Raw genomic sequence first — 22,075 nt, 5'->3', positions numbered from 1 at the left:
CATAGGAAATATACCCCTATCCTTACCAAAACCTACCTTGCTTAATCCATTTATTGCAGCACAGTAATTTGTTCCTAACAAATACCATACCAGAGGGGTTGGTAACTTGTTTATTTTTGCAAATAAATTCTCAATTACAGACTAAATGGTAGTATTACAATCTGGATTTGATATCACTGCAACTTGGGATGCAATGGGTCCATGTAAAGGTCAAAAAGCCATTCACTATTATAAAAAAATGATTTAAAGAGTACCTTTCAAATACCAATAAAAACAAGGAAAACCAATAGTAAAGAATCCTGCATTAAAAACCCCACAAAACACAACAACTCAATCAGGATGAAAGATTTTGGTGTTTAATAAAAGAAAAACTAATTTTCAAATGTTTTGTTTTAAATTCATTATTTGGATAATTCATTATCCTTTTTTACAATTTTCTATTATGAGTCTCTGACCTTGTAACTTGTTTTTGCTTGTATTTTTAAGAATAAGGTTACAACTTCAAGCAACTTCCATGGCTATTTTTTAAAAAATAAAAGTAATATTTATAGGCTGCATGAAAAGATTTATTTATTTCTAAGATCCACCAGGCTTTATGAATAACATATAACTAGACTGCAGATAAGCAATTTCCTAGTTTATTAATAATAAATTTATTTTTAGCACAGACTTATGCTGTCCTGAAGACAGGCATGTTGCACCTCTTTAAAGGGAGATAAGAAGAAGTCAGAATTAATTTTTTCCAAAATCTATTTGGGAAGATAAAACAGTGTTTAATCAATTATCTGCCTATTTTGGCTTTCAAGGGCATGCACTACCTCATCTAGAAGTATAATTATTTGATTTTCAGAGGCTTAGAACTTCACCAACCTACATTTCTAAATTAATTTTAGTATTTGTATTTCAAAGGCCCTTAGTTTTATGCTTTATTAGATACAAATAGAAATGTTACAGAGTGCCAACATTTTGGAGCATGAATACATTTTCTGAAACAAAAAAAGCCGTCTTGTATCAACAGTTTCTTTTTTTTTTTCATTTATAACTATAAGTAGGGTCACTGATTATCAATGGTACATGGATAAGAATAAAATTTCATAGGTAATAATCTATGTACTGTTGGTTTTATGCATGCTCAGGCAGTACACACAAATGACAACTTCCAAACTAAATATAAAATTATCTGCACAAAGAAAATCAACAAAATATTTATTTTTTTTTATGTACAGCGCAGACAGGGAACATTAGTCTCATGCAAAAAATATGTCACTTGGAATGCAGAAATTGAAATTACTAAAAAACCTTCACAGAAAGAGCTACTTCCTAAGAGAAAGTCACAGACTGATAATAACAGTGGTGAACTGATGGCTTACTGGAACATACATTTGGTCTGATGACACTCCTAAACAAAATAAAGGAAAAACATTATATGCTTTTCATCTTTTGTTGCTGATGATATGAATAAGTAAAAATGATACTGCTTAATTCCCTTGAAAATAATGTTTAAAAGAATCACAGGCAGTTTGCTATGCTGTCTGGGGTGGTATTTTAAAAAAATCTGATCATCAGGAATGCTCAGACTATAGTTATCTTAAAACCAAAACATAATGTTGGGGATTATTAAATTATTACATTTTCTGTGTGTTTTTACTGACTCTTAGAGCCATTTCTTCCATGCTCAAACTTCAGCTTTTCACCCTTCAATCTGAGAAGCATAAATGTTCAGAAAGAAATCACTTATCTCATTTACTGTTTTTTTAAAAAATCTCTCCCCAGAATCACACCATTTTCAAAGTGATTTACAAATATAATACTTCTAACTTGAGGCACTTAAAATACCTCCATGTTTCAGGTAAAGAAATTAGATAATCATTAGTATTCAAAACTACTCTAAGGCAAAGTACATACAGAGTTGTTTTATTAATTTAATTTTATTTTTCATTTGCTTAGATTTTCTAAGTTTAGGAGAGCGATTTTAAATTGTCACTGTAACCTAACTGAAATAATCTAACTAGCTTTTAACAATGTCTTCTTTATATCTTACTAGATAAGTAAGTTCACTTAACAGCTGTAAGACAGAAATACCTGTACATTTTGATTTGAAAGACAGAGAGAAAAATGAAAAAAAAAATGGAAAAAAATAAAAGGAAATTTCTAGTATTGCAAGTAGACTGGGATTTGTTCATACTAATTTTATCAAGCAATGAGATTTAACTAGTCTTTGTATTCCTGAACACAAACTTCTTGACTACCAGATGTGACTTTATAAGCAGGCAGACTCTTTAAGACAGCTATATGCAGTAGGGTCTCAAAATGAATTCTTTTTCTTTTTTCCACTTCTCTTTTCCCACATAATATGTAACAGGTAAAGTTTATGTAAGTGTCATTCCCATCATCTAAGCATATACTCTAAGATGGCCACAGAGGACAGTGACAGCTAACATAAAAGGTTCACACTTTAGAAAAGCAATCCACCACACATCAAAATATGGATCTAAGTTAGGGGAATGGGTTCCCTCCAGCATTATTTGGTAAGTGCTATGCATTAGCATAATAAAGGGGCAGATTTAAGCTACATCAATGAAATTAAATTTAAAACAGGCCCCTGCTTTGTGTAATGGTCTTGGTTAATTAGACCAATCCATATAAAATCTGTTTTTCTTGGATTGCTCATAGGAGTCACTAATACTAGTGAGTTTTTTGCAGTGCGACAGTATTTTGTGAGCCATTGATTTAGAGCCATAGAAGTACAGAATACTATAAAAAATACTCCTTACCTCAAATAGCTCACTTTTAAGATAAGGACTTGCACAGCACAGTGCTTTTCTGTGCAAAGATGCTTGAGTTAGCCCTGGAGCAGTACAGCTGAGGCAGTAAGATGCTATGCCCAGCCTAATGAGCCCTGCAGAGAAGCGGCTTTATCAGCCTGTGAAACACCCTGCTACAGCTTAGCTCTTCCATTTCCACAGGTGTTTCTTTCATGGCCAGCTCAAATATCTGAGCATTTGGAGGTTACATAATATTTTGGGCATCATGAATTTTTTGCAGTTAATAAACATATCTGTTTCTATGGCTACTATTCAGGTTACTCTTTCTCCAATTAGTATGGCAGGCTTTCCAGATAAAACAAAACTTAACTCATAAGCTAAGGAGTGAAAACTCTAACATGTGCTGTGTTTCAATGAGCATTTTTCAGCTGTTTTAAAATCTTACTTTTCAAAAACACCAACTATGTGTCCTTAGAGCATTCTAAAGCATTTCAACTACACAGCAGTTCAAATGGAGTTAGTAATAGAGTATCAAAGCCCTTTCCACAAGTATTCAGAGACTCATGAAGGTTCATTAACCAAAACACAGTTTAGTAGTAAAGTGAAGGTAACTCTCAAAGAATAGGCACAGAGATGACAAATTATCTTTGCCTGTGTACTTCTACTTCTTGCCATGGTTTTTAATACTGCCAGTTTTCCATCTGTTCTTCAAGACGGAAGGGCCAAATAGAAGTTTATACACAAGACATTAATTTTCTCAATTTTCTTGAAATGCAACCTGCATCACTGAACTTGCGTGCATGTGTGCACGTGTGTACTCCATAACCCAGCCTACACACAAGACTCCACTGCTTTCAAGTATTGCTGCACCACACATACAACCTCTGAGATACCAACAGCTTTAAACATTAGATGTCAAGAATGCATGCAGTGAAGCTTCCACAACAAATCTTTTCAGAGCAACTATTTTTGCCCACCAAGAAAACTTCAATCTTATTCAAAAGGCTTATACAGAAAAATCCTTCCATAAGACATGACAAAATGGTTTTTTATATGCAACACATAAAATTAAACAACCTCACCTTCATGATTAAAGAAAACAGATGGCATGTCTCAGACTGTCAGAAAACTAATGCTTTTCAGATCTACAATACTGCTATAAAAATCCAAGATTAGCATCTCCATCACTCTATTCAAAATCACATTAAGGTGATAAGCAACAGCTATTGCTGAGAATATAAAGGCAGTGTGACTGATTCACTGGTAAATGCAATAACCTCTCAATCGCTTCAAACACTAATTTCTTTTTTATCTGGAAAATGACATTAGCTTATGTCTGATTGTGTTTGGTAAGTTTTTTCAGGTGAACACCTGATTCTCAAGCATTAGTGTTTTAAATAAAATTTCTGGTTTCCAAAATGATCCTGATGTGAACATCTATGAAAATGCAAGCTTATACATCAAAACTGGGAATAACATAACGGAGCCAGCATTTCCATTTATTATCTTTAAACCCTTGACATATGCATTGAAAACAGCACTCCTCAAAAAACACACACCTTAGCACAAAGGCATTGCTATTTCATAAATATCTGTTCATTGTCTTATTTCTAACACAGAAAATTGATACTTCAAAGAAATGAAAAAGCAAATACAAAATCGAAATTACTTAAAAAATTTTCCTACACATAGCAGCATGTCAAAAATTAGCAAAATCTGATAAAAAGCTCAATTTTACAGTTTAACAACTTAAACTGGTCACTGCCAAAGACAGCTGTATTGTGATAAATGAAATGGTGGAATTCCACAGGTCTCAGTGCTCCATCATACAATAAAATAAAGCAGTCTCCATTTTAAAAAGAAAATCTTACCCTTTCCCATGTAAAAGACAGACCTAGTGCATCAAACTGTTTCCTCATATGTTGAATGTTACTGCAAAATAATGATATTAAATTAAAAATTATTAGCTTAAGATACTTCTAACACATGATCACATAAAGATCTGGTACTTATAGAGTTCTGAGAAATCAAAAGCACTAGTTAATCTCTAAAAACTATGATCTCACTAGCAGTAAAACTCAGAATTGTCAGAATACTCAAACAATAATTTTAAAAAGACCCAGTATATTCTGGTCCAATTCCCATGGCTATGTATATGAGGCAATACATTTTTTTTCTCTAGATTTGAATGCAACGTAAAAGTAAATATGGCACTGTTGTTGCAGTTGAGTCAAAGTGCCCTCTTAAATTTCAGTGCAGTAGGGGACACTTCCACTTTCAGCTTAATCCTGCTCTATTCTGGCAACGCTATCCTGGCCATATTTTGCTGTGGCTCTGGTGATTGTGTGGCTGTAGAATGACCTGAATCAGCTTACCCATTCAGCTGAAGATAAGACTACAAAAATTCTCTAAAAAAACCCCACCAGATTTCTTTCTTCCCTCTGATCAACAGGCTGATCAAACCAAAACTGTGGCCCACGAAATCAGTTGAGCCAGTGCAAAGGAGGTGATAGGAGCATGTATCCTGGGAGGTGACAAGGAACTACAAAACTTCTGAGGCAGTATCACCATAGATAAACATTAATTAACTCTGACACTGTCAGTTTAGATGCTGCCCTGAATGGATTGTATTACAAATGTAAAGTAAGGTACATCAGGATATACAGTGAAGCTTCAGTTTGAAAATATACTTTACCAAAATACCCACAATTACACCATATTAATTAGTGACCTGGTGGGAATTCATTCACATACTGTAAAATGGATTAAAATTTCTTAGGGACTTTGACCTTTCTACTGAAAGACATTCTGTCAGATAAGGCAGTATCTATCCTCCCAGAGTGCCTAAGTTGACAGTCATGAAACAACGCATTTAATTCTGATCCAGCAAAAACTTGCAGTGCTGAATAATCGAGTACCGCAAGTATTTAATATTATAATTTTTTGTTGGAAAAGTATCAAGAATGTTAAGACTGGACCAGAAGTATGAACAAAACCCAAAGAAACAGCATTATCAAAGAAGGAAATGGATCAAGGTCTATAAGGATCTCACAGGTAGATTACTGTATCCAGAGTACAACAAAGCACTTAGGAAGACTGGTTTCCAAGTAATTTTCAGAAACTGTTTACTTATATAACTTTTTACCCATTTTCAAGAATATCAGGAGAACATAACACCCCATTCTTGGTCAAAAAATGTTCACAGAAATCAGCAGCAATAATGTCTGTTTAGCACTTTCCAAGATCCAGTCTCAAAAAAACCCAACTATCTCATTCCTCTCTCACATGGTACAAAAACCTGCTAGTAAATCTAACCACGTAACTCATATTTTTCCACTGTGTATTCTATCCTAAGGTTTATCTCACCAAAATGAAATTTTGATTTATTTATACCTGGTGGTTTGGGTGTTTGGGAAATGGTTCTCCTTTGATATTCTAGCATTTTATGATTTAAAAGTCATTGAGATTAAAACCTTGAAAATCATCCCAATATATTTATCTTTCAAAACACAGTAATCTGTACAGTGCCAAAAAATTTTGTCGACCCTGGTCTCACATAACCCCGTTCTTTCCTGTACCATCTTTCTTCTATGCTAGTTTTGCTCTGTTTTGTTGATTCATGGGGGCCACGGTACAGATATTCACAGTGAAAAAGCCATATTTCAATTCATTTCACCTTTGTGTCCAACTTGCAGGGTGAAGGCCATGTTCAACTGCAGCATTCTCTGCTGGTAAACCAAATGCATCCCATCCCATTGGATTTATCACCTGTCAACAAAAAGAAAAACTGCAATGTTATGCAACTTTCTGGAATGGCATCAGCAACACACTGAGAGATCTCCAAATAATGAATGGTGCTTGGCATTCCAGCATTTGCTTTGTCTGAACTGAACTTCTTCCAAACCTGCCAACTATGGCCAGCTTTGCTTCAAAAGATGCTTATGAAGTGCACTTGTTACCTACAATGAGATGCTACAGGGACTTTAAAGTATTATGCAATGAACTCTCATGACTATTTCAATATCAGGTTGACAGTGACAAAAAACAACTCTTTTTAAGTTTGTGTGGTAGTAAAAGTCAGCAGTTGGTGCTATCACTGGACAGAACCAAATATTAATCCTAAAATAGAAGATATTAAGTAAAAATAATAAAAACAACAATTTTATAACTGTATCTGATGTGTAGCCTACTTTTTTTTTACTTTGTGTTGAAAAACAAAATAGAAAAAAATACCCTACGATAACTTTAAATTCACCAGATAAAATTAAGAACATGAGGAAAAACAGTTTTAGCCAAATTTTACTGAAATATCATTTGCAAATAGACTACAGACTGACAAATTAGTATTTCATGACCACAAAAAAGTAAAAGTGGGTAACAAAGTTTACTACGAAATATAATAGATAATTTCTGTTGAAACAGAGATGTAGTCTTCCTGTTAACATGCATATTATTTAGAAAAATAATCTAGCAATACACTAAGAATTCAAAAAAACTGTTTAATAACCAACAAAGAAAGGCCAGTACTTAAGATGTTGACATTAAACACATATATATTGGACACCTGACAAAACCAATTCTATTTCTTAACATACAAATGTGCTACAAATTCAATAATCATAATTACAATTACACAAGTTTAACAATAGCAAAACATGACTAACATTTTACAAGTTGCAAGAAATCAAAATTTTTACCCCTTAAAATATCTATTTAAATAAAGAATATGTTTTTTAGTGGCATGTAAGTAAACAAGCCATAAACTAGCAATCCCAGCCATACTAATCTTACAATATACCTCCATGTGAAAAATTGCTCATTTTAGAAGCATAAGAGCTACTTTTGTCACTGCTTTGAATTATTTTTATTCTTCTTTGCCACCGCTTTCCAATCTTCTGACTTAATACAATATTTCATAAAAAATATTTTATAGACGTATTTATAAAGATGCCCTAGGCACCAACACAGTGTAAAAGCAACAGGATTTAATAGATGGGACTCTTCAGCATTCTCATTTTCAGTACTGATCTAAAACTAAACCTGCTGTCTATCATTACTCTACTGGCGCAGTAACAAAACCAAAGGCATTAACCTGTTATTATCCACGATCTAAGCCAGCCCAATAAGGGCCCATGCACAGCGTATTTTTGATGTCTAAATCTAACAGAAATTGAAATGCTATTCCATGTTACAAACTTTCCCTAACTATCAGACAAACTATTGTTCCTCACACCACAGCATCAGAAATTATGAGTCTTAACTGACTATTTCCTCACATATAGAGGGGGGAGTTTACATGGAAAATGTCAGCTGGAGCCTAAACTACTTCTCAACATCCCAATGAAACACACCTCTGCCCAGCCCTTCCCCTCCCTGACCATCCACCCACCAGTCAAAAGTATTGGTACAAAAGAAAAAAAAAAGAAAAAAAGAAAAAAAGAAAGAGAGTTATGCTTTACAGAAGCTATAAATATCAACATAATAAATTTTTTTACGGACACCTTAAAATAGTAATTTCTGCAGCTCAGTTCTTTTTGACCGCTAATATTGCTGACAACCTATCTCTGGACAGATGTGATGGAAAAAAACAGATTTTTTTTCCCCATGTATAATACATGTTTTCTCTATTTAAATGCCCTAGACTAATGCCCTGCCTTTACATTCTTACAAATGCCTTGTCTTACTGTAAGATGATGCACATTAAGTGAGATTAGAAAGAATCACTCTTGGTTAATTTTTGTAAAATTTGGCTTCTGATGATCTCTTGGATACAGACAGAAAGCCAAATGCAAGGCACAGTCTCATTTCTCATGCTCCTGAGCAAAAGGATGTGGGAAAAACAACTTCACTACCAGCTACAGACTCCCCAAAAGGGCTGATGGATGCTCCAGACAGTTTATCTGCAGACATTATATCACTGTACCATCAGCACCAGAAGGAGCAACCTGTGCTCACAGATCTTCCAAATTCTAGCATTTATCAAAAATACCATATTCACTCTTCACATTCAAAAGTTCAATTTAACGACCAATACCATTCCTCAAGTTAAAGGTCTGAAGAAGTATGCTAATTCAAGTTTCAATCAGAAAACTGAATTTAAAGAGACATTAAAAATATCCTCAAATTAGCCTCCAGGATAGATCTATTTATGTAGTTGCTATAGAGATGAATGTAACATGCACAGTGGTTTAGAAAACGATTTCAAGTTTATTGTCTCTTTTACTTCTCTACCATGAATGGATTTGAAAGATTTGTGAAATGCATTTGTCTAAACAACAGGTCAGCTCCTTCTGGCTGAAATCTGCAGCAAAAATGCCACAGACTCCATACATCATTTGACATTACATCTTAACTCTACTTATTCAACACAAAAACCTGAAGAGAAATGGAAGAGGAGAAGAGAATATGCAACTAACATGTCAAAAGTCGGCACAAAGGGAAAAAGAACAGTTTGACTGTTAAAAGCAAATTAAAAGTAGAAAGCAGTTTTGAAGACCAAAGGGTTATTCCTTGTAGCTCTTTGATGGGTTGGTCACTGGCTCTAACTAGCAGAAAACATGGCTACTCTCTCTAGCAGCCCAGATGAGCAGAAGAAAAACAAGTAATGAACCTTTTTGAACAGTGCCTTGATTGCTTTCAACAGCAACCTCCAAATCTTATGCAACTGAGGAATCCCTTCTGCTCACTGTAGACTGACAATTCTTCCAAACATCACTTCTCTAAGCCTCAAGAAGAAAGAAAAACAAATAATGACTTGTTAAACAGGAGGCTGCCAGGTAAAAAAAGGCAGGCTGTAGTTTCAGCCATTTTACAATGGCTATCACCAAAGGCAGCTGTGTGTTGATCCTCACAATAAAGTGGACAGTGAACTCCTCGTGCTGAAAACTCCCACGTTAGTCTTGAACACACATGGAACAACTTCAGATCCTCAGAAGCTCACATGACCATGCAGGATCAACTATGAAACACTGGCATTTTCTACCACTTAACACAGTTGGCACAGGAGTATAAAACATTACAAGGAAGTGATTAAATAGTCTGTGGGGAACAAAGTGCTCAGTAACTACCACACTGAATGGTCTTTTCAGGAGCAAATTATTAAAAACACAAACACTTGCATCTTGAAACATTTTAGATCCCGAAGACTCTGGCTTGAAGCATTTTTAAGAATCATTTCACAGCTTGGTCAAACATCTGTTGCTAGCGATGGCTAGAGCTCTTTGTGTTATTGTGGGACCAAAGGGAGGAAGACACAGAAACTCCCTTGATTCAATGCTGAAATCTCAGCTCTTCCTCTCAGAGCATTTTCATCTGTTCACTACTGTAATAATCAGCTCATCACACTGACATCAGTAGGTGAGATCAGTGTACTATATAACACAGAGCTGACAATGATCTCATAACACTCAGTTCTAAGCCTCCATCAGCATAACCAGGGCTGGTGATTCAGTGAATTTTCCTCGGTGTTGTTTGCTCTCCTGATGTATTCAGTATGTCTCAGAACTGTGACCAGGGAGCCGGCATACTGTTTTTACACTCAGATCAATGCATTCTAAATTTTAAGAAAGATGGCAGACTCAGTGTCAGAAAGGCCAAATAAATATATTTAATTCAGAGAATGTGTAATAAAAGATGACCAGAAATGAAAATTAAGAGGTTTGCTGACAAATTAGTGGTTTAATTGATACAGCACAGTCTACATTCCTATCCCTACTTATAGCCCCATGACACACTTGACGTGAACTAATCAAAAAAGGCTGACAAAACAAGTGATCCATGATTACAAGTTCCAGCTGCCAGAAAACACCCCTAGCTCCATCCTTGGTGTCACGATTGCACAATCACAAACACAGCGAGAACTTGCAGTGGGAGAGGGGAAAGGAAAGGATGGCTGCTCCTTCCATTGGCTGCGCACAATGAACTTGTTGAAAATCTGGTGTAAACTGACATATTACAGCACACTTTAAATACAAGACCTCCACTTGTACAATAAATACAAGACCTCTACTCGGTTAAAAGATTCTCTTTTAACCATTACAAGTAATAAACATCATTGCACAACAGGTAAAAATTACCATCAAACAAACAAACAAACAGACAACTCCCCCCAGCAGATAAGGCACACCAGGAAACAGATTAAAATAAGGAATTTTTGACCAGTGTGTACATTCTAAAAAGGACTATTTCAATGCTTCTCTGCAACGTCGTGCTGCGTATTAGATAAGGCACTTTCAAAATAATCAAACTGTACAGATTTCTATAAAAACATAAAATGCCCATTTATTTATATTCTCATAAATATAAGATACGAGAAATTACTCAACATCCACAGAGCACCACACACATTTTGAGAACAAAGTTATCTTTTGCCTCCTTAATCTCACACATTCTTGTCTAACATAATTATATTTAAAATTATATCTCATTTTCTCTTTTTCTTTCAAAACTAAACAGAGTGAGCTCATTAACACCTTCAGTACAGGCTGTGGGAAAACTGAAATTAAATAAGATTCAATTCACACACAATACTTGTAATATTTGCTACTTGATTTATATACCACATGAAATAACCTGACAAAAGGACACAACAGCCTCACAAAAAAAACCCACGGAGAGTAGCAGCTAGTGATGATCAGAAAATGGATCTGTATCGAAATAATTAATCCTAATGATGATTAATTATAGAGTTTTAATTAAACTTGTCTGTCTGGCTTCAATACCATTCACTTTTGCAATTTCAAGAGTATTAAGATTCACTGCTGAAAGGGAAAATAATTAATGAAAATACATCCAATTTAAAAGAAGATATGTTATGGATAAAATGAAATGCTCTTCAAGTCATTTGGGGGTATTGCAGAAATATCACTGACTATATTCTAATCCCATCCATCCCAGTTTAAGTGCAATTAAGAAATAATTCGTATAATGTGATTCCAGCATGCAGGAATTTTACCCTGATTTGATTATAGAAAGGACTATTCTCAGTTCTGTACAACTCTCACATGTGACTGCCTTGCTTTGGTACCAGTTTCATTACGAAGATATCACAAGAACTATTGAACTGAATCACTCTGTTTACTGATCACTAAGGGAATTATTCTCAGTCTTCTGAGAGGCACAAATTATCCACTTCAGAATTTATCAAAGACATGTTAATGATAGCATGATAAAGTAATGGTAAATACTTTTTCCCAGAACAATAGCACACTAGAAATCTGCCATAGTGAAAGTCACCATGAATATCTCTACCGTTTCTACACAGCAATCTCAAACAATGCATAGGAAATCTCTTCACTTCTTAAAAAACTCCTACATATGAATTCACATGCATGTAAATTCACAGAGCAAACACAACCAGAAACTACACAGCATAGTTCTGGGTTGTTTTATTAAGAGCTATAGATTTGTAATTTAAAATATAGAAATAACTTTTTCAAAGTATTTTATAATAAAGATAGTTGTAATAAGATGTAGAATCCTCCCTATATAAAAACTGTTTTAACTGTACTTCAAGAAACATGTCACCCTTAACACATTCTGGAAATTCCCCACACAGAGACTTCAAACTTCATCTTCAGTATTCAAAAAGTAAACAAGTTATCTTAAAACACACAAACTCTACAAATCATTTATCCAGCAACCCAATCCAAGTGCATGACAGCTTGCTTCCCATGCACTGCCTACAGGTCCTTGAGGAGTGAGCGCTGGAACAAGACAATGCTTTACACTGCTTTCATCTACAGTTTTATATTGAAACAATATTTCTTTCAGAAACAAGGTGGGGAAAAGAGCAATAGATATTTATTTCACACTTAAAATGCTGGTGCAATACAGATTTCTGGGAAATATCTGTAGAGTTCTGTGTGCTTTACCTCTCTAGAATATTTTAAATGAAACAAAATCAGACCTTATGGATCTGAAAAAAATTGAATACTAATGCTACATTTCAGAAAAACCAAAACCACAACAGAATCCACATGATTTAAAAACTTTCCCAGTTAAAATTTCAAAATACTTCCAATATGAAGACATTACACAACTGCATTCCAAAGAAGGTCTAAAGGACCTCTAATTCCTTTGTAAATGTATTCTAGCCTATCCTCACTAAAGTATTACAAAATATAGGCCAATTCTTGCTTGCTCAGATTAAATCAACATGTAACTAATTTATTGTTTTCTCATTAAGGCATTCTTCATGAAAAGTATCTCCACCTTATTCAACATAAATTAATACATAATTCAATTATATATTCTTGTCAACTACATAAACATGATAAACATTTCCCCTCACTGTTTATTAAATAACAAATATACATTGTAATCTGAAGCTTTCCCTGGGAACTGTAAATCTGAATGGTTTTGTCTGTAATTTTCATCATAACAGCCCATCATTCCTCATTGCCTTACACTTTTCTTTTAATTTGAAAATGATGGATGCAAAGCTTAAATAACATCGCTGCTCAAAAATCTTACCCTAACCTTGCATTGAATGCCTGAAATGGATTCACTTCTACTCACGATTTTTTGATTGGAAAAAAATTAGCAGTCCCTAAGCTTTCCAACATGCAGTATTAAAGCTGAATTTTGAGAACGAAATAGAAAATCAATGGAAGAACTTCAAAATTATGCATACTAACACTTTTGTTTCTAAAGCAGTCTTTCTTTTTATATCCTGAAGAATTTCAGTCATTCCTTGAATACAGGGACAGATTTATTTTTCTAGGGAATATATCAAGTTTTATGATATAACCATGTCTTAGCCTACAATCATCACAGTATCTGAAACATCATAATAAACTTTGACAGATTGTACAACCATTAAAAAGGCAGAGAGATGTTTTAGAGGCTGATAAATTAATTGCAAGCGAAGAAAAAATCAATTATACAGACTCTAATTCTAAGTGATGGAGAAATTAGCATGGGTAATGCCAAGGAAAAGCTCTTTAAGATAAATGTAAGTTCCAACAAGTTAATGCACATCAATAACACAATGTCTCTTAATCTGACATACTCAGAAAATCATCTGAGAGATTTTTAATGTCTCTTAATCGTAAATGAAAGTTAAATTCTTTGGCTGCCCACCTTTAGTCAAAAATAGATGTTCAAACTGGTTAACATAACAGAAGATACAAGTATTTTTAGAAATTCAGCATGTTCTAAAGGCACTTCTTCAAAGTAATTTTTACACGAAATATAAAAATATGCTGAAATGCAAGATGTAAAAACTTGAAAATCTGGATTTTTTTTTCTAGAAAAGTATAGGCAAATGTGGAAATAAAAACTTGTTTGCACGGTGGCTCTTGCATTTCATTGAAATTATATTATCTTTTTACTTTTCTCCAAATGTTTCTATTAAAGGTGCTTACTTACCTTGTATTCAAAAATTTACAACTAGAACATGCTACCGGATGTAGGTAATTATTTTCACTTCATTTTCACAAATACAAGAAGAAGCAAGTTTTCATCTTTCTGAACAGCAATTTACTGGCTACCTTCCCTGCTATTGATAAGAGATAGCTACATCCTGAAATGCCATTTCATAAATGGTCTTAACAAGCAAGAATCAAGAATCCCTTCAAATAACCTGTTAGCTCAATTTTTTTAATGAGATCCAAGTTCTGGTCATTCAGAGGAGTCAAGAAAGGTAAGTGCTTTAACAGACATTGGGGTTTCTTCCCATTTAAAGCCTAAGGCATTTATTTATTTTTCCTGCAGTTTTGAAAGCCTAAGAATGCATATCTGCAAAGCAGCAGCAAGTATTCAGTGCATGGTATGTTCATCACTGGCAAAAAACACATAAGATTTGGAAAGGCAGCACACTGAATAATGCAGTGACAATACCTATCAGAGTCTCACAGATGGTGATAAACCCAGGAAATGCTACACTTCTTCAGCACTTGTAGCAAGGAAATTGTCACACTTAGTACCACAACCAGCAACTAACAATTCTTTCTCAGTTTCATCTTCTTTGTACTCTCGAGGTTGATACCTATATTCTTGAGCCGCTCCTTCTCTCTTGTACAATAGAGAGATTCCTTCCTGTCATCCTAGATCCTTGCCTATACTATTTTTCTCTTTGTTCCCTTCTCTTTCCGTATTCCTCCTTCCTACTGTTTTCCCAGCTTGTTCACATTTCCCTCTACCAAATGTCTTTCCTCTGTAATATGGCTGTCACTCAGGCCACAGTTCTCCCACACCTTCCTTACATCCTTCAAATTTTACCTTGCCAGCCTTTACTGCAGAATGCCAGCCAGGATCTCACTGCAGATTGCAGAGACAAGGCTCTCAGCTACCCCTTCACCCTAACGGAGAGACAGAAGGGAGTGAGGGAGAAATTATGGTAGGCATGGTGGAGACTGGAGAAGGAAGAAATTATGGCAGGCATGGTGGAGGAATAGGGAAGGGAAAATGGAATTTCTCCTTGCAGATGTAGCAAGAAAGTTAGGCTTAGCCTACCTCATAGGCCTGCACCTTCCAAAGACATATCATATATATGAGCAAGGCTGAAATGGACAAGTCAAGGGGTCAGATGCTACAGAACTTTCAGCTACACACACGATGTTAACATGTGGCATGATCCTGTTCGTCTGACTTGCAGCAGTCACAAAAGAGGTTTCTCTCCCAGCAGGCACAAAGGCTGTCCCTCTGCATCTGACAAATGACATGAACTCATTCTCAGGAGCAGAAGAGGTGGAAGCAGTTGACTTTGGTGGTATCTATTTTCTTTTGCCAGGTACATCTTCTCCTCCCCCCATGCCCTACCCTGATGGCAGGAGGGTTGTCAGCCTCCTCTCACAGAAACTGTGTAGCCCAGAGGTCTCAGTGACACTGTGCCACACACCAGTAGATTCAGGCACCTCATACAGCACCAGCTGTTATCATCTGAGGAAGTTTCTCACCACTCTTACCAACACTGCTGAACACCACTGGCTTTAATAAAACTCTCAAATTTCAATATTCAAAGCTTCACGGGTCATTATCTACACACCTGCAGCACATATTCAACTTTCAAGGATTTTGAAAAATACTAATTTCCTGATCAATTATGATATTAAAATATAAAAACCCCCCACCCAGTCCTACCACTGATCTATTCTTACCTGCATCCCTCTCATTTTCTGGAACCGAGCTACTGCATCACTGATGGTGTAGACACGAACATGGCCCATGTGAAGCTTCCCAGAAGGATATGGGAACATAGAAAGCACATAAAATTTTGGTCTTGATTTCTAGAAAGAAATTTTTAGAAACTAGTAACTACATGATTTAGCATTTCACTTGAATAAATACACGTGCACATTATAAACTACTACACGACACCATAAAGAGAAACACGGTTCTGCTGGAACTGATTCAAGTGAGCACTGCCAAAGTTCATTGGATCAAATTCTTTGGGACTGTAAATGGAGATGTTTTACCAGACTTTGCTGCCATCTCATAAATTTATACTGACACTTCCACGGCATTTGAATATTATGAAAATTAATTCACTTTTACTCAAAAAAAAGCTATATTGACAGAACTGGAGCTTAATAAAGCACCATTGCCACTGTAGCATCTGCAACTGATTATCTATGTGTTCTTGGTCTGTCCCAACAAAAACATGGAAACATAGCAGATTAAATTACTCTCATAACAATTTAAATAATTAATGTTTTGCTTTGTATTTACAACAAACACAGAGCTCACTCCTGGCCAGTTGCTTTTTGTCATCTGAACTGCAGTAACTCCCAGAGTGACTACATCATTCGCAATTGCATGAACATCTGCTAAAGAGATGACATCTGCTGAAGAGTGAAACTCTTCAGTTTCACTATGGATGCTCCGATCCAAACACATCTTACAAGCAAGATTTTGCATAATGAACAGAAACAAAAAATTTCCTTTACTTAGATTTAATTAAAATGACAAAAGTTACAAAGAAATCACAAATCCTCTGGCACATCAATTATTCCTAATACATCTTTGTCACCACTGAATTCATCACTGATACACTGATAGTATCAAGTAACAATGATACTTGCTAAGTTCTTACATTATTTTTCTTGTCAATAATAAAAAAATTACAGGCAGCTTTCAGCTTTTACTGTTCAGAATAAAACTGTATGAGTATTTTTCAAATAATATTTTTTTATCACTTTCGTTCAACCACAGGAAAATCAGAAATAATCTGAGTAAATTCACTGCAGCACTACACACTATTTACCTCTTAATATGTTATTCAATCTACTTCAACTGTAAGGATAAGACAAAAATATCATTAAAAATACAATTTAGAACTTAGCATATGTATGCTACACATGACTCCTATGTACATATGTATATAAAAGGCACAAGTCTAAATGAATGCTTTCCCTGCTACAGGTATACATGCACACCATTTCATCTCAGTTTTCTTCCCCAGAAAAAGCAAGCTCTTTTCTCTCTTCAACATTTTGAAAGATTTTTTTTTTGTCAGAGAAAAGGCAAATTTTAAGGGAGATGAACAAAAAAACATAAAGAGCCACAGAAGTGTTTTTTATCTATTGTGACAGAATAATTGTGAAGGCAAAAAGAGTCAGAGACTGTGATACAGCTGTATTCAACATCTTTTATTGCATGGGAAAACTTTGTTTTTTCTTCAAGTCACTTACTATTCCTATGAGACTGTAAACCAGAAAATATTAAAAAATCTTTTTCCCTTAATACAGATTTTTAGTGAGTCACAGGGTGCAGTGCAATAGATTTATCATAACATGGGGAACAGAACCTTGAGAAAATTGTTAACAAAAGTTCAGATTAGATGTTTAATACTTTAAATAATTAAGCGCCAAATATTGTATAATATGCAAAGAAAGAGCTGATCACTTAAACCCTTTCTAAATTCACAAGTTTATACTTTGCCTATTACTGTATTTTTCCTCAGGATTTAAAAAATTAATTCTGTTTACTTATTTCATTAATGGTTTTTAATAATCTACATTAAAATATTTTCCCCTAAAATGTAATGCACATCTAATCATTATAAGCCATCTGTAGTAAATAAATTTCAATTAATTTAATTCTAAGAAAAAAAATATAAACATGTAATCTCCACATTTCTCACAATGCTTACATCAGTTTCTGAAATTCTGCAGAACTGATCCTTTATTCTTGGGAACCACCAATTTTCAACTCGTTTTCTTGTCTCCAACCCATAGTTTTTTTCCCATTTCCCCGTCTCACTGTAAATCGTTCTCACAAAAGCAGGAATCAGTCTTTGCCATTTAATTAATCCCAGGAAACCATTTAGTTGTCTCTTCAAACATGAGGGACACGGGCCAACTCTTTGATAAACCGACTGCATTCTTAAGGTTATGGTATCTGAAACGACAAAAATAAGTATTTCATGCCACAATACATAACAAGAACTCAATGATTATTATGATTATACTGAAAAGTGGTAGCTATTAAACTATTTTAGCTCAACTTAGACTACTCAGCTGCTTTTCATAGAACTTGCATTTTATTTCCATGTCTGAATTATAAAAGTATGTGTTTTTTAGTCAAGAGAACTGTGGCCTCACACAGAACAAAACTATTGTGTTAGATGTCTTATCTAATAATTCTTGCATTCAGTCTCCCATAAAGGCATAATCAGTCAATTGAAGGTTCCAGAAGCTCCACTGCCTGAATAGAAGATGGCTAACAGGGTGTTAGTAAAAATTCAGAATGGAACAGAGAGAAGAGGAAGTTGGATGAAATTATACTGTAAAAATACTGAATTTGTCATCACTGAAAAGAGATGGGGGAGGATGACTATAATTAGTAGATTTCAACCAGATATTCTAAACCAACTATTTTGCTAAGGCTTTCTTTTTCAACTAAAAATCTGGTTAATTCTTCAAATGCTTTAGAGCAAGTCCTTAAAGCTAATCAGATAGGAGAAAGATCAAACAGTTCCCATATTTGAGATCAGTCTCGACAAGATATTTGCTGATCTTAGTTCCTACAGTAGGAAATATGGCATTAAAAGAACCTCTACTCCGAGATTTCCTCATCTTGACTGCCTTTTTTTTTTTTTTTAATGGCATTTTTACATCAGTATTTCCTATACTCTAAGATTGGTTTTGATATTTCGGTGTTGGTTTTTTTTTAATTTTGCCCAATACACTTGTACCAAACTAGTTATTTCAGTCAGTTCAGAATTTTCCTTGCAGTTACATCAGTAAAATCTCAGTGTAGAGAAACTCTGTATAAGAAAATATTTTACTTATGTATTTCCCATAAGGTAGAAACATTACCAGTCGAAATAATTGCTATAGCACCTAAATTAGATCCCCATCAAGCTAGTGGGAGTTATGCTTCCTTTAATATTCATGCATACACAAACCCTCAATGCCTGTCTCATTACCTATCTATAGAATTGCTCCTTTTCTCTCTTACTTACCAAACAGGGTCTTATAAACACTTTTTCACTTATGTCAAATCAGTGCTTTGGATTTCTTGTTGCTACCCTCCATGATCGCTCTCATTTGCAATAAAAACAAATCCAGGACTGTACTCAGGATTCCCAGTGCAGGCGCACATAAGTCATTCAGGAGACTCCAATATCCCCCCCTCCATAATATCACACTCATCTCAGAATTAGGATTTTAGTATTTCAAAGTTTTTTTCTTATTTTTACTAATTATTTCCTTATTACTTATGTCTTATTTCTATTGATTTATTTTACAACAGAAAGGAGGGCTTCCTTATGCAAGCCAATTTCAGCACTGCTGATTTACAAAGCAATTATTTTAAAGCTCAGAAGCTACATGTGCATAAAATGCTTCATTGAAGGGAGACTAGTGGATGAGAGGACACAGTCTCAAGCTGCACATGTAGAGGTTTATGCTGGACATTAGGAAGAATTTATTCCGAGAATGGGTGATTAGATATTGGAAAGGGCTGCCCAGGGAGGTGATGGAGTCACTGTCCCTGGAGGTGTTTAATGAAAGACTAAACAGGAAAGACTACACATGACGTTCAGTGCCAAGGTCTGGTTGACAGGGTGGTGTTTAGTCATGGCTTGGCCTCCATGATCTCAGAGGTCTTTTCCAACCTAATTGATTCTGTGATTCTGAGACAGAAAGCCTGTGCACAGCTCGAGGGAAGCCCACCAGCCAACATCATGCCTGAGAGGGCATATTTGGGTGACCTCAGGCCCTACAGGCCACCCAAGCAGTGGTCAGAGCAATGGGTGGCAGTGAAAAAACAGCCACAGCCAAGGGCACACTGCACTAGCGCTAAGCTCATTCAAACACATGGAATTTCAGGATGAGAAAGAGAACTGCAGTGTCCTTCCTGCTCCTAGGTACCATCATGCACAAGATGCAATGGTCAGCCAGCCACGTGTTGGGCCAAGCCAGGATGCACGACACAGAGGATAATCAAATCCAAAAGACACAGCTCTAAGCTGTTTCTCCTTTCCAGCCTTGTGTGCATGGGACTAGACAAGGAGAGTGCTTCTCCCTGCCTCAATCAAGGGCACTCCAGCCCAGTGCTGTGTGGGTCTTTCAAGGAGCCCAAAAAGACCCTGTGTGGGTCTTCTATGAGCCTAAAACTGTCTTAGGCAGATGTGCCAAGAAAGGAGGAAGGGGCTGGTCTGGTAAGAGAAATAAATCACAGAATGTGCTGAGCTACAAGAGATCCACAAGGATCACTGACTGCAACTCCCGGCCCTGCACAGGACAGGACACCCCAAGAGTCACACCATGTGCTCAGGAGCATTGTCCAAGCACTCCTTCAACTCTGTCAGGCTGGTGCCGTGACCACTTCCCTGGGGAGCCTGTTCCAGTGCCCAACCACCCTCTGGGGGGGAAGAACCTTTTCCTAATACCCAATGTAAACCTCCCCGACACAGAAAATGTCTGGAAAAATGCAGTAAGCACGCGGGAGACTGAATTAAAGTCCTGGAAACTGCCTGATGAGGCCCAGCACATTTCACCCAGCCCCGGGGGAATGGAGGGGTGTCCCGCCGCTGGAGAAGCTTGCACGGAGACCAGGCGGCTCCACGGGCGGGACAGAGCGAGCAGAGGAGCGGTGACAGAGGGAGGCTGGAGTGGGGGGGAACTCCGTGGGCACAGGACCGCCGGGAGAGCCGGCCGGGCGCGGGCAAGGAGCGCAAAGGAGCGGGCTTTGGGAAGCGGCGGGATGAGCGCGGCTCCGCCGGGCGGGGGGCGTGAGGCGGGGCCGGCCGGGGTCCGTTACCTGCGCGCGCCCTCCCTCAGCTCCCACACCGCGCCGCGGGCGCCGCCATCTTGGCGCGTCGGTGTCGGAGCGGGGCGCCGCCTCCGCCTCTGGCACCGCCCGACGGGGCGGGAGCTCCGCGCAGGGAGGGAGCGGGAAGAGTTTCCCCCTCTGCCGAATGTAGCGTGGAAAGGTAGAGCAATAGTAAATAACAAAAATAATAATAGAAAAAATTATTAAATCAACGGCGGTTGACCTCTGTAGAAAATTCACAGAGCCTACTCAGCCTTGAGAAGAGAGGGACCCTCATTAATGTTTATAAATATCTAAAGAGGAGGTGCCAAGAGGATGTTTCTCGGTGGTGCCAAACAGTGTGACATGAGACAACTGATGTAGGCAGAAACTGTTGCACAGCTGACCATGAAGAAGAACATTGTGCAGTGACCGTGCACTGGAACAGACTGCCCAGAGAAGTTGTGGAGTCTCCCTCATTTGAGATATTCGGGAGCCATCTGGACACAGTCCTGTGCCGTGTGCTCTAGGATGATGTTGCTTGAGCAGGGAGGTTGGACCAAGTGACCAACTGTGGTCCCCTCCAACCTGACCTTTTCTGTGTGGTTAGTTTTGCTGCTCTCCACAGCATATACAGATCCCTGTAAAGTGACTGTATAGGTTAGGGCTAGAGTTCAGTAATTTCAATGATTTTACTTACCTTTTGGGGGTTTTTATGTGTTTTTTTTTGTTTGTTTTGTTTTGTTTTGTTTTGTTTTGTTTTTAATTTGTTTGGGGTTTTTTGGCAGATTCTGAAATAAAGGCAACGGTTTGGGGATTTTTTTGGCTATGTCTTTTTGACTAGTCAGAGTAAAAAGCAGGAGTCAGAGAAATACAGGATCACAAAATGGGTATGTGGGAGCAGGAAAAACACTGCAGTTCTCTTTCTTGTCCTGAAAATCCATGTGTTTGCATGAGCTCAGCTCTAGTGCAGTGTGCCCCGGCTGTCATCTAACCTCCCTGCTCCAATAGGGTCATCCTAGACAACACGGCACAAGCCAATAAAGGGAATCTAGCACAGCATAATTAATTCTACCTCTGCCTGGAAACAACATCTCATCCTATTGTCA

At 36.7% G+C, this 22,075-nt stretch overlaps 1 protein-coding gene across 1 annotated transcript in view; it reads right to left on the bottom strand.

Annotated features, from left to right (window-relative positions):
* The window catches only part of LARS2 (leucyl-tRNA synthetase 2, mitochondrial), an 81,865-nt gene extending 60,769 nt beyond the window's left edge, over positions 1 to 21,096 (bottom strand). The window contains exons 1-5 of the mRNA XM_002199176.7: positions 20,976 to 21,096; positions 17,860 to 18,107; positions 15,866 to 15,994; positions 6,442 to 6,533; positions 4,637 to 4,697 (exon numbers count right to left, since the gene is read on the bottom strand). Of these exons, the coding sequence (XP_002199212.5) occupies positions 4,637 to 4,697; positions 6,442 to 6,533; positions 15,866 to 15,994; positions 17,860 to 18,090 (513 nt within the window). The 5' untranslated portion in view covers positions 18,091 to 18,107; positions 20,976 to 21,096. The remainder of the gene's footprint in view (positions 1 to 4,636; positions 4,698 to 6,441; positions 6,534 to 15,865; positions 15,995 to 17,859; positions 18,108 to 20,975) is intronic.
* Between the last annotated feature and the right edge of the window lie 979 nt (positions 21,097 to 22,075).

The sequence above is a fragment of the Taeniopygia guttata genome, chromosome 2 (genome assembly GCF_048771995.1).
Source record: "Taeniopygia guttata chromosome 2, bTaeGut7.mat, whole genome shotgun sequence".
NCBI lineage: Eukaryota > Metazoa > Chordata > Aves > Passeriformes > Estrildidae > Taeniopygia > Taeniopygia guttata.
This window is presented reverse-complemented; position numbering and strand designations above follow the sequence as displayed.